The 13,072-nt window shown below is 45.9% G+C and overlaps 1 protein-coding gene across 5 annotated transcripts in view; it reads left to right on the top strand.

Moving 5' to 3' along the window:
- PDZD2 (PDZ domain containing 2) overlaps positions 1-13,072 on the top strand; it is a 214,755-nt gene that overhangs the window by 167,812 nt on the left and 33,871 nt on the right. For all 5 annotated transcript variants that reach the window (XM_074569809.1, XM_074569808.1, XM_074569807.1 and 2 more), the window contains 4 exons: positions 6,681-6,792; positions 8,778-8,926; positions 9,545-9,664; positions 12,195-12,309. In XM_074569809.1, the coding sequence (XP_074425910.1) occupies positions 6,681-6,792; positions 8,778-8,926; positions 9,545-9,664; positions 12,195-12,309 (496 nt within the window). The remainder of the gene's footprint in view (positions 1-6,680; positions 6,793-8,777; positions 8,927-9,544; positions 9,665-12,194; positions 12,310-13,072) is intronic.

The following is a 13,072-nucleotide window of genomic DNA, read 5'->3' as shown; positions in this document are numbered from 1 at the left end:
TGTTTACCAGGACGAATCTTCTGGGACCTCTCTGCAGCACATGGAGACATCTCGTGGGCAACGAGTAAACTGCACGCAAAAGTGTCATGCTTTTTGATGTTCAGAAGGAAAAAAGGGATTAAGCATAGAAAAGAAAACAGCAGTGATCTGTTTGCGCACCATTTCAGATATGTGTGCATTTGATTTCCTTTAGCTTAGAAGCTGTTTCTAGTGAAAATCATAATATATTGCAGAAGAAAAGTAGTCTGGTCCAAAAAAGATTGGGAACTGTTTAACTGGGAGCATCGTAACTATTTCCAGGGCATGTGTTTTCTGTGATATCTGTTTCTCAGAGAACTTAGCTGCATTAGCCATTTCCTGCATTTTTTTCCTATTTAAAAGGCTATTTTTTAATGTTTTGTCTCTTCAAAACATTGATATTAATTTTAGCAACTGTTTGGAAACCTGAAAATTAAGTCTGTTTTGTTTAACTGCAGCCCTGACCAAAAATATGACATTGCCCCACTCAGTCCTTGGATCTGGTATGGCTGGGATCCTGCTACACCAAGAACCTGCCGGCATCTGCTGGGCCGTGGTCCGTGCGTTGGGGCTCCTGGTACCAAACACATTGAAGAAAGTTTTGGTGTGTCTTGTACAAAATCAAATGGAGCGTTCAGGAAGATGGGAGGGACTCAGCTCTGTCGTGGTGCATTCGCTGAGGGTGCACGGGCTGCCTTTGTGCCAGGGAGCTACTCGTTATGTTCCATGTGCGGGGTTGTGTGTGACCACTCCGTAGGCTTGGTAAAGAGCAATAAAAGTAACCATTGGGGTTTTGCACCTCCCGAAGCTGACAGTAGTGCCCTTTCTAGCAACAACTGCATTGCAGTGAAGGCTTAGGGTGGCTTTTGAATGCAGGCATTTGGTAGAGTGATAGACCAGGCATTCTTAGAGACCACTTTAAAGCTTTTTGTTTTATTTATTTGGCATTTCCACCTATTCAGAAAATAGGGCAGCTACAGTTCTTGACTCTTTATCAGACTTCCTCATTCTTGCTGCACATGAACTGGGAGTTTTCCAACACTTTCTTTATAATTAGGCAATGGAGGCCTCAGGTTCCCATCCCCTTTGCCTGGGCAGGAGGAAGCAGGGGCTGCGGCCAGTGGTACTGGCATGGGCAATTCCCAGACGAGCTGCTGGGGAAGGTGGGCCAGTGCTTTGTTTCACAGCATTGCTAAATATAGCCCAAATCTGAGCCAAGCTGGTGGAGCCTGCCCTGGACAACATGAAAAGGCACTGTCTGCCCCAGCAGCTTCACGCTGGCAGAGAAGCTGGGGCAACCAGTTTTTTCTAAGATGCCAGTTAAGGCACTGAATTAGCACCGACACGGAGGTGATGTTCCTCCTCTTTTCCTCCATCCCTGCTCCATTTGGATCTCTGTGTTTGTGCCATGGCAGAGAGGAGCAGCAACACAATAGTCTTTGGAAGAGGAGAGTCCCAGAATCATGGAGCCCTGTAGTTTGCTCCAGGAATGATTAAATTTGGGGTTAATTTGGTTTGGCTGAGGGTGCTGCATTTCAGAAAGGTGCCCCTGGGTGCTGCAGCCTCTGATGCTGTGCATCCTGACTCATCCTGCTCTTCCCGGCATCCGGGCAGCTTTGTCCATGCCCTAAGACATAGCAGTAAGCCATGGGAAACTCACTGCTGGCCAAGATTAGAAAATCCATGTCCTCTGCATTGTTTGCAGTGTTAATTCTGGTAAATTGCAGTGCTGCAGTTTGTAATTTATCTGGGAGACGGATTCAATTAAGTTGAAAAAGAGCTAATTTAAACAGGAAGGTATTTTGCTTTCTGTGCAAGGGAAAGGGGCCTGTGGAGCTCCCTGCCTACCTGGTACATTTAAAGCTTAAAGCATGCTGTGCTCCAGAAAGCAATAAATAACTGCACAAATAACTGGAACAACTAGCATTATAATAGATCTTCAAAGAAAGTCTCCAAAACTTTCGGAAAGGCTGAAGCCTCTAAGGCATCAGCTAATCTGGAGGGAAGAGGAAGGAGGACCTTGTGCAGGGACCAGGTGAATCCAGGTTTGCATCGGGGGGTTTGCACCTTTGTCTGGAGGGGCTGGTGGCAGCTGGAGTGTCAGGGTTCATCCTGCCAGATGCCCTACGGACTGCGGCCTTGGGATGTTTCATGGTTAAATATGTTTGGGGTAGTGCTGCTTAAGGAAAAACTGTCCTGGCTGCATCGGGACCAAGGAAGATCATAGAATTGCCTAGGTTGGAAGGGACCTTTCAGATCATCAAGTCCAGCCATCAACCTGACACTGACAAAAACCATCACTAAACCATGTCGCTGAGCACCATGTCTACCTGTCTTTTAAATACCTCCAGGGATGGTGACTCCACCACTTCCCTGGGCAGCCTGTTCCAATGCTTGACAACCCTTTTGGTGTAGAAATTTTTCCTAATATCCAGTCTAAACCTCCCCTGGCACAGCTAGAGGCCGTTTCCTCTTGTCCTAAAGGTGAGGAATTTTCCTGTGGAGCTTGTGCAGGGGCACAGCCATTCCTTTTTGCTCTTTAAGAAGGGCAATGGGCTTGCTGCTGGGCTTGCTTTGCCAGTGCAGGTAGGGCTGAATTTGATGTGCCGCAGATGGCTCAGTCTAATTCCCACTGTTTGGCTCCCCAACTATCAGGTTGAACTTCCCTCCATGCCTCTATCGCTCCCCAGCGCCTCCCAGTCCTGCCGGGGGGAGTCAGATGGGATGGCCGATGGGAAAAGCAGCAGCTTCGGAGCTCCGCAATGCCAGCAGTAAAGCTGTTTGCTTATTAAATTGTGTCATCCCCGGCGTGCCGCCTTGTTTTTGCAGATCGGCGGCGATTGCCAAGCTGTTTGCAGTTAAACAATGCAGGCTCTCATAATCCCGCTCCTCATCTCGCCTAATTAAGGGGCTGGTCACGCTGGAGCTTTGCCCAAGCGAGGACTCTGGGGGCAGTTTTTCCTTCTGGTGCGGTGCCAGGACCGCGTGTCCCTGATAGCGCCGTCTCCTTTGAAATCAATTGAGATGTCACCATTGCTTGATCCCGGAGCTACTTAATGAACTGGCAAAATGGGCTCTATTTTTAGATCTCCTTTCAAACTACTGTACGTGTTAAAGCTCCCCTTGTCCTTAAGGCCGGGACAGCGTTGGGCAGGATTTATTGGTTTAGTTTAATAAGAGACATACAGAACTGAAATAATAAGCTCCGTTTCCCTGAAAGTGAGGAAAATTAAAATGGCATGGTTAAATGCGGGCGGCCGCCTGGAGACAGTAAAGTGATACATTCACGTGTGGCCAGAAGGAGAAGGTGGAGCTGGATTTTTCTTCTTGTCTAACAGAGCCAAAGATCACAGACGCACAACTTTGGGGAGTTCTCGCAAGCTTTGTGGATTGGATTTATAAGTGTTTTCCGAGTAGGGTAGAACTGTTGGTGGTTTATTAGACAGGCTCAACAACTTAAAGAATATCTGCTTTGTTGTGAATGCTAAAGTGTCTTTCTCTACATGTTTATAATTACTGTTGGAAAACTATTTTTGCTAAAATGAGAAATAAACACAGACACAGGTAATTTAGGTGTTTTCACTTCTTATTGTAGTCTGAAGCCAAGCTGGATAAAATGTTGTTTCAGAAAGCCACTGAGGACGCCTTGAGGCTTTCCCTAGCACTGATGTTTGCACACACATGTCCTTCTGCATGTCACACGTGGGGTTTGGGGGGTGTTCTGTTGTCTGCAGGCTCACAGCCTGCGGGGTTGCGCAGCGTTGAGGTGAAGGGACGGAGCACACCATTTTCATGGAGGTGGCCATTGTCTCCTCTTCTTCCTCCCAGCCCACGAGGTGGAAATGGGTGTAATTGCAGAATGCATCTCTACTTGCTTCTGTTGTGCAGTCAAAATAAACAAAAGCCAAAAAAAAAAAGAAAAAGCTCCAAACCAAATCCAAGTGCTGTGTAGTAGAAGCACAAGATGTACCACATGGGTCAACCTTGAGCCCAGGCGCAGTGTGGAAACTGGCCGTGGCAGTGGTGATTTCAGCATCTCTCTGTACCCTGCGGCAGACAATCCCAGTTTTTTCCCCCATGCTCTGAGCTGGAGGAAGCAATCCAGCTTCGGAATGGGACTTGTGTGGTCTCATCAGGTGTTAACTGCCCATGCCCATACAGTTCGCAGAAACGACCCAAGCTGGGTTGTGCTCAGCTCCAGAAAAGTGTGGTTGGACCCATCCCTGTCTGTGAGGATAGTTAAACAGCATGCCAACAACACTGGCTGCTTGGGGTCAGCATCCCCCCTTGTTTTCCTCCATCCCTATGCTTCAGATATTTTTCCACCACAGAGTTAACACTGCTCCCGAATATGGATTGGTTTTTACACCTTTGAAACCACAAGCTCTGTAGGGTTTTTTGTGTGTTTGTACAAACGATTTCTACCTTTCTACAGGGGAGGAATTCTCACTTATAAAGGGTATTGTCATTTATATGGTAAATTCCAGCGTAACTTCGTGTGATCCATGAAGTCCCGTCTCACTTCTAAACAATTCTGCTGTCTTCTGGGTATGCTCTGAAGGGATCATAGGGAGAGTTGGTGATACTTTGTCTGTGGGTCTGTTGGGTGGGGTTTTTGATTTGATTTCTTCCAAGTTTTTTGTAATGAGTCCCTCACTGGGATGGCCAAATTGTAAGCACTGGTTTTCTCAGACTTCTTTAGATGAATCCTATTACTCAGAGCTGTGAGCTGCAAAGTATTCGATACTAGAAATGGCCTCTGGAGTAGGTGCTGCAATGCCTTCAAAAATCAACAAGAACTAGCTAGGATTTGCAATCTATGTGTAAACTATGTGTAGCGGTTCATGTTGTATGGGGAGGAATAAAAAGCAGTTTCCGTTCCAATTTCCTGTTATCTGCCAGTTTTATCTTTTCCTGAAGTTTTTACCCTCTGAACTTGTCCTGGTTTCAGCTGGGATAGAGTTAATTTTCTTCCTAGTGGCTGCTATGTTTTGGATTTAGTATGAGAATAATGTTGATAACACATATTGTTTTAGTTGTTGCTAAGCGATGTTTATACTAAGGCAAGGAATTTTTCAGCTTCCCATGGAAGCCGAGAGGGAGCACAGACAGGACAAACTGGCCAGAGGAGTTTTCCACACCACAGAGGTCATGCTCAGTGTATAAATGGGGCTTGGCTGGGGGGCAGGAATCTGCGATCACTGCTCGGGATGGGCTGGGCAATCGACCATCGGGTGCTGAGCAATTGTCTTGCATCACTTTATTTTCTATATTCTTTTACCGTTGTTTGTTGTTTCTTTTTTTCTCTTCCATAACTGTTCTATTAAACTGTCCTTATCTCAACCCACGAGGCTTTTTCTCCTTTTTCTCCCTCTTCTCCCTGTCCTACTCATGGGAGGGAGGGAGCGAACGGCTGTGTGGTCCTAGTTGCCATCTGGGGTTAAACCACGACAGAACTGAAATCACAAAGTCTAGACTCTGTGCGAAAGATATACTTTGGCTTTCTTGGTTTGGGGATAAAAGGGACTGGGGATGGGAGGCAGGTTCTTAGGGAGATTCTGCTATTTTTAAGCTTTAATAGTGGAAGTAGAAATTATTTTAACAATAAGATTGTTTAGTCATTTGGGCAGAATTTTTTTTTTTTTAAACTGACTTCCAGCAGTTTATATAGTACATTAGAAGTATAATGCATCCAGTAAGTGGTGTTATTGGAAATTTTGTCATCCTTGCCATGAGCTGTCTGGATAATTGCGCAGAGGATGCGTGATGGGTGATGGGATGAAAATGCAAAAGAATTTGTGCGTGTGTGGGCAGCATGTCGAGAATCACTGTGTAGCGGTACCTCTAGGAAAATGTGACTTCTGTAGCTTAGTAAAGGAAGCAGTGAGTGGAGAAGGGAGTCACCGAAGTCTTCCACAAGGTATGGGTTGAGGAGAGTCTTTGTGGGCTTTGCACGTGGGCAGCTCTGCTCATCCCTGGCTGTGCAGGAGCAGGAGCAGGACGTGTGTGGCCATGCTGCTGTACATTGTCACCTTCTATTGTCACCTGCATCTAGGCAAACAGACTCCTCCCGTCTCAATGCATTTACTTGGGGTGGCAGGGTTGCAAGTCCACATGTAAATTTGAGCGTTTCCAGGCTTTTAAGTGCTTAGCTGTGCAGTCTTCACAACTTTCTGTTAAATTAGTTTTTCATCCATTATGCATCAGCATTCAGCTCCAGACACTAACAATAAAATAACACTTCTTTAAAGTAGTTTTCTCTATAAAGATGTGAGGTCTCTGAAAGCGTGCTGAGCTGAACAAACTGCAATAACAGCTATGTTGAAATTTGTTAAACTGTATGTGGAAGCACCTGGACGGGGTGCTGTGGGTACTGCAGGCACTCTGGGGGCATTATTGTGGTACCCTGCAGCGGACCCCTGGCCCTCCTGAGCCTCCTGAGGTATGGGTACCCATCGGTAATATTTGCAATAACGTCCAAAGGCATTGCTGAAAATTACTTATAGATATGTGTGCTGGCTCAATGCAATGAAACGTTTTGGAAAAAAAAAGATGATGTGCAGTGGAATTTTTGTCGCTTAGTAAAAATGAGAGGAATTCCATCAACTTCTCTGGTTTACAAGTAAATAAGTTTGGGGTTGGGGTTTTTTTCATTTTTTCAGGTGATGGAAACTGAGAAGTCTCAAGATCCAGCTTGTGCAGAAGTGTCCAAAGGAAACAACCAGAGTCCAGCTCTGGGAAGTGGCATACTGAAATACAGAAGTCGATCCCAAGGTAAAGCTGGGTTGATAAAAGATAGGAATAGTAAGATTTTTATGTTGTGTATTTATTTTTGCTTTCTAAAAGGAAGATAGGTTTTCTTTCATTTGGAGATTATATTGGTTTAATTTGGAAGGAAAACCCCATCTGTAAGATGTTTTCATTCAGCCTCCTGAGTTGAACTATTGTACAGACAGAAAGATGAAACAAAATTTTGGAAGCGTCTTTCTTTTTTTCTTTTTTTTCCCCCTTTTTTTTTTTCTTTCACTTCTCTGTCACTCTTTATTAACATTTACATTCCCTATACATTTCAATGTGCTCTAATGCTGAGATGGGGGACATACCCATTATGGTGAATACTCCCCTTATTTTCTGTTGACTTTTCCCCAAATCTTAGCAGTAACCTGTGCGCAGAGCTTGAAGATGTTCTTATCCCTAGTACTCTCCAAGCCTGCCGCCCTCCCTCCCTCCTGTGCTCACCTTGATTTCCATTTACTCAGATATTTTTGGCATCCCCCGGGGAGCTCCTCTGCCTGTAGCCCCTGTGGCTGTGTGTTGGTGGCTCACTGGGGATCCAGCCCCGGTTCCTGCTGATGCCCCTGGACTGGGGGTGAGCCTGGAGCATCCCCCAGCCTGGTCCCAAGCATGGGAAGGGAAGCTGCATTCAGAAATGGGCAGAAAACCCAGAAATGTAACTGTCCTCCTGGAAGAAGAGAGGGAGAGGTGACGGGAAAGGATTAGTTGTAGGTGCCAGGAGGGTTTGGGAGTGAAAGAAGTGCCAAGATGCCGGGTCCTGCCAAGATAGCTGTCCTGGCTGTGTGCAGCAGTGGTGTCCTGCGTGGCCAGGAGCTTCAAAACCAGAGGTAATTTCCCACCCAAAAGCAGGGAGCGGGTTTGAATCGCGCTCTGGGCGGTGGGCACAAATTCTGCCTGTGGATGCGGCAGCAGAATTGCTTTAATGCTGAGTGAAAAAGAGCAGCAGCCCCGGCTGTGTGTTCCATCCCTCCCCGGTGCTGGCAGCGACACTTGCACAGCCTCCGGGCAAGGAGGAGATGGCAGAAAAGGGTTTTGGGGCTCCCCTGGGCAAATTTAGAGCCGGTCTGCCTAAGCCCATGGCTTGTGAGCCCCATCCCCAGGGTAAGGACAGGGCAAGGAGGATGAAGGGAAAGCAGAGCTGGCCCGTTCTGTGGCAGCTCCAACTCAATGTTGGTTTAAAGTAATCTTAAAACCGCATCGTGAACTCCAACTTGCATGAATTTGGCCTGTCTGTGTCTTGGGTTTTCATCTGTAAAATAGGGGTTAATGGCCCTTCCCTGCCTGGTGGGGAAATGGCAAGGATAAATGTGCGGGAACTGCTGTGACTGGGGATCCTGTGGGGACCTCAGAGAAAATGAGAGTTGGAGGAGCCCTGGTGAGAGGCGCGGGGTACTCTGCGGCTAATTACAGGATGTCCTTCAAGACAAATAATTCTGTTTCTTACATGAACTCTGCACTCGTCTCCTCTTTAAGACAACTGGGATCGTTGCCAGAAGGAAAGAAAATAGCATTTATTTGGCACATTTTTCCTTTTTCCATTCCAGAAAAATTTCCCTCAAAGTGACATGACACCTCCAGAAATGAATACTGCCACAGTGTCAGGTCTTTTAATTTTAAATAAATGAAGCTTGAGAGCTTAGTGCACTGGCAAGTGCCATTGGGTGAGAACAGCTGAATTTCTTTTCTGTCCCTGAGCTACCGGCTCAATTACCTTCTGCTTTTCCTTCCTACCACGAGCGACAGCGCTGAGGAGTTCAGCATCACTGAAAGATCGTAGAAAAACCTGTGACAGCAGGAGAAGTTTTTTAGTTGAGGATGATCAAAACTAGCTTTTAACTGCTCAGCTGGGAGCTGCGTAGCATTGTTTTAAGGCACTGCTGAAGCCGGGATTTGCAGGAGGTTCTGGCAAGAGGATAAAGCAGCTCTGAGATGTTTGCGGAATGTGTTTCTGTGGTTTTCCCTAGGTGCCGGATCCCGCTTGGAGTCGGTGGGAGAAGACGATGAGCTGACAGTGGAAAATGGCGAATCGAGCTACGAAATAGCGGTGAAATATTCCCGGGGTGGAAGAAAGCACTCTCTGCCCCAGCAGCTGGAGTCGGCGGGAGCCAGACAGGTGGGTGGAAGGGCAGGGCTGGCGCTGAGCACCTCCCCGTGATCGGTCCTTCGAGGTCTGTCTGGAGCTCGTACAAGCGAGGGCAGTGAAACAAGGCCACATAGGTACATCACGGGGACTGAAACCAGGCCTGGACCCCGAAGTGGGAATGCTTGGCCGCCTGTGGATAGCTTCTTTAGCATGGGGATGGTGATGGGGGTTACTTCTTGCTGTGGCCAGGAGGCCCTAAGGCTGACCTTATGAGTTGCAGTTCTAGGGATCTGAGGACTTAAACAAAAAAATCCTGCTTCTCTTTGTTTTAATGACTTGATGATGTAGGCTTTTTCTTTTTTAGATAAGGACTTCAGTCTATCATGAGGCTACCCTTAATCTTTTTAATTTAAATTGTGACTGGTACATTACAAAATGATCCTACTGTGCAACGTGCAGGAAAATTACTGTGGCAAGATTGACTTTGACTGTAATGAGCTAGGATTTCATCCCTTGAACATTTTTCTGAATATATCTGTAATATTTCGCCCCCCTCCTTCCCTGACACATGCGGTTCTCCCAGTATGACATCCCAGTGCCTGTGCCAGGCAATCAGAGCGACTTCCCTTGTTTGCTGATGTTTCTTAGGACTACCATATTGTGAAGAAATCCACCCGTTCCTTCAGCGCCGCCCAAGTGGAATCTCCGTGGAGACTGACCCAGCCGTCCATCATTTCCAACATCGTCCTGATGAAAGGGCAGGGCAAGGTGAGGATTTCTTCATGTGGCTGGTTTTTCACGTGTAGCAAAAGCTGGTGTTTCAGAGGTGTCTCCCACACCCAGGACTTCCAGCAGCTCTCAAGGTAGCCAGTAATAAAAATAACAATAATGATAAACAAATCCCATTTTCAGGTGTAAATGTCACAGTTACACCTGCAAAATACTGGGGAAGTAATGTTCTTGTCATGCACTTGATGCGGGGTGGCTTTCATTCTGATTTGGTGCATCTGGTCATTACTAAGATACCAAATATTAATAATGGATCTATAAATATGTATGTTTATGCAAAGTTGGTGCAGCTACAGAAGAGTACCTGTTTGCATGCATATTTATGGACAAGCATATTTTATCTCTGTGGATACATTAAAAAAAATCACTGCAAATTAAGCGTTAAACTCAAAGACAGGTTCCTGGTTGATTGCGTATCTGAGAGTACTGAATTCTCTGCGTCAGAGACTCTTCTTTTCTCCCCCCAGTAATCTGTTTGTGCATTTGCTGGATACCAGCTGGCTGAATCCTAAGGGAAAACAGACAAGCGTTAACCTAGGTATATATTGTTTTCCCTAATCCAATCCACACTAGTATTGGAGCTGTCATTTAAATATGCTAAAAATATGCATGTCTTTTTCTGAAGTATTCTTTAAATTCATCAGATGGATGTGTTTTGGACTAAAAAGACTTGTTTTGACTTTCAAGCTCAAATACAAAACAAATTCTTTGTTATGCTTTAAGTTTAGCAAAGAGTTAGAAGTAGGACTTCTCTGGGTAGATTGAATCATGGTTGCTATAACTATCCTTGTTTCAGGAACTTCACATCTTTCATGACATTTCCAAATTAATATTTCTTCATTTTTCACTTACTTATATTTTTTACACCATTTTTATTGTAAAAATAAGCTTATTTCTCCCTTGGGATAAGCCACCCTCTCCTGCCTTTCTGCAGTTTGCTCCAAGGCGTTAGGAAGCACTTGGGAGCATGCAGACTCTAGAGATCAGGAACCACCTCAAACAGCTGCTGGTTTAGGTGCCTTCCACTCACTTTTTGAGCCATCACCTCTGTTAGGAGGTGCGCTGTGTACAGTTTGTACAGTAGCATTTGCTTTATTAACTTTATGGGGACCTGGGACTTGAGAAGTATTTCCATAGTGTCTTTGTGTCAATGGCTGGGGCCCAAGTGTGTGCCCATGGTTTGTCATCTGTAGGTAGATCTGCAAGGGCTGGTTTTCTGTTGGGCAGTGGCAGCGCTTCTCCAGGAAGGTGGGTTAATATGGGAACCATCGTGATTTGCAGCCATATTTCTCCCAACCCACCCCAGTGAGCCATAGGGAGAACTGCTGTGTCCGTGCAGGGGAGTGCCAGGAGGCTCGTGTTTTCCGTAGGTTGCTTTGCAGTCGATAATTGCCCTGTAAAAAGTTAGTTGGCTTACTTAATGCTGCACGGGAGAGCCAGGATGCTTCCTTTCTAGAAATCAGTAATCTCTTACCAAAGGACTAGAAGCTTACAGCAGTGGTAGTCTGGTGTATGTTCATGGAGCAAAACAGAAGAGCTGGTTGTTGCATTGGGTTGTAAACACGGTGTTAGTGCCTGCCCTGGCAGCATCCCTCAGCTGGAGAGCACTGCCCGAGGCGCTCCTGGTAACCCTGGCTTCAGATCACTGAAGCACAGCGGTTTTCCACTTCCCTTGTCCACCTGGTCAGTGACTTATCTCTTTATTCTGTAAAATACATGTACAGCAGTGACAAGAGGAGAAATATGTGGCGGGGGGGGGGGAAAGTAGGGGGAAAATGGATCAAGGAAGTGATTTGGCTGGGAAATAACTCAGCAGAAGGGGGAGAAGTTCGTTCTCCTGTGCTCATCCATTCCCTGATCAGCTTCGCGAGACGGTCCTGCAGCCAGCCGGGGCAGCGCAGGGGCAAGAGCTAACAGATGGAGCCCTGGGGAATATATTGATCTAGATTTATTTAAATACAACGTGGTGAATGTCTCCAGAATAATTAAAAATGTACGTGTGCATGGCAGCACCCCCACGCCAACCCCCTTCCAGCTAAATTCCTGACATTACAGCACTGACCTTATGTCATGTTCTTAAGCTTTTCTTTTTCCTGAGGAAATGCGGGATCTGCGACAGCAGAGAAAACTACAGTTAATCCTGGATATAGGTCTCAGGGGTGGGAATCTACAGTCTGTCAATTTAAGGGCAATGTGTTACAGTTTTTAAAATGGGAATAGGATAACATAAAGCCGCTGACCCAGTGTTTTTTAAAAAAAAAACAACTCTTGAAATAGTATTTTTGCCTCTTAGCTTAAGGTGCCTGCTGCTGCTTTTTGGGCTGGTAAGTGTGTTGATATCAGAGTGAAAGTGAATCAGGAAATGCAAGCAGAGGTAAGACCGCAGCACGATTCATCAGCAGATATTAGGGCTTGATCTTTCCTTTGTCTCGTATGTTATCAGCAGTCTTTCTCATACAGGTGAGAATAAAGTAAGGTGCCACCTGTGTGTCTTCTCCCTTTTCTGCAGGGTCTTGGATTCAGCATTGTGGGAGGTCAGGACTCTGCTCGCGGACGCATGGGGATTTTCGTGAAGACTATATTCCCAAATGGAGCAGCAGCTGCTGATGGAAGGCTTAAAGAAGGTGTGGTAGAGAGAATCCAACTGCATATAAAGGACCACAGCGGGATATTACTTCAGTCCAGGAGAAAAATTCAAGTACAGCTTTATTTAGGCACCTGGCCGTCAGCAAGAGCCTGTGAAGGATGTAACACACCCTGTTTGTCCATCCTGGGGAAGATCATTCATAGCAGTTAACTTGATTATATTGCGTATTGAGAAGGGGAAACTACAGCATGATGTGAGGTTTTTTTCCCTTCCTCCTCAGTGAACTTCATTTGCTCAAGCCATAAGCTGCAGTTCTTCAGTTAGAGAAGATCATTGATAGCAATGAAATATATCTATTCAACCAACATCTGGCTTTAAGATGCTGGTCCAAGAAGGGGTTATACAGAGGGACATGCTTGGGAGAGGCTGTTTTGGCCCCTTGTGCTCTCTGAGCCTCTTGGTGTGATTTTGATATGAATCAACAAGGGAGAGTGATGACCAGAAAATGAGAAGAGGAAGGATAGGATTGGCAGTAAGGTCGCCCAGCTGGCTAAAGAAGTAGATATATCCTGATTTTATTACTGCTTTTCCAGTCGTGATATCTGATCTGGACATATAGCCTGCTCTGTGTGTGTTTGCACCCTGGTCCAAGTGTTCCTGCGCCACACAGACAGACTCTCACACACTGTTGAAAGTACAAAATGACCATGAATTCAGAACAGTGGTGTACAACTCTTCCGCAGGGGCTGGGTTACTTCTCATCCGCAGAAGGCTGCTCCTGTGTTACTTCTCTCAAGCTG

This window comes from Larus michahellis, chromosome Z (genome assembly GCF_964199755.1).
Source record: "Larus michahellis chromosome Z, bLarMic1.1, whole genome shotgun sequence".
Taxonomy (NCBI): Eukaryota; Metazoa; Chordata; class Aves; order Charadriiformes; family Laridae; genus Larus; species Larus michahellis.
Note: the sequence above shows the minus strand (reverse complement) of the source record. Positions and strands in the feature narration are given on the sequence as shown.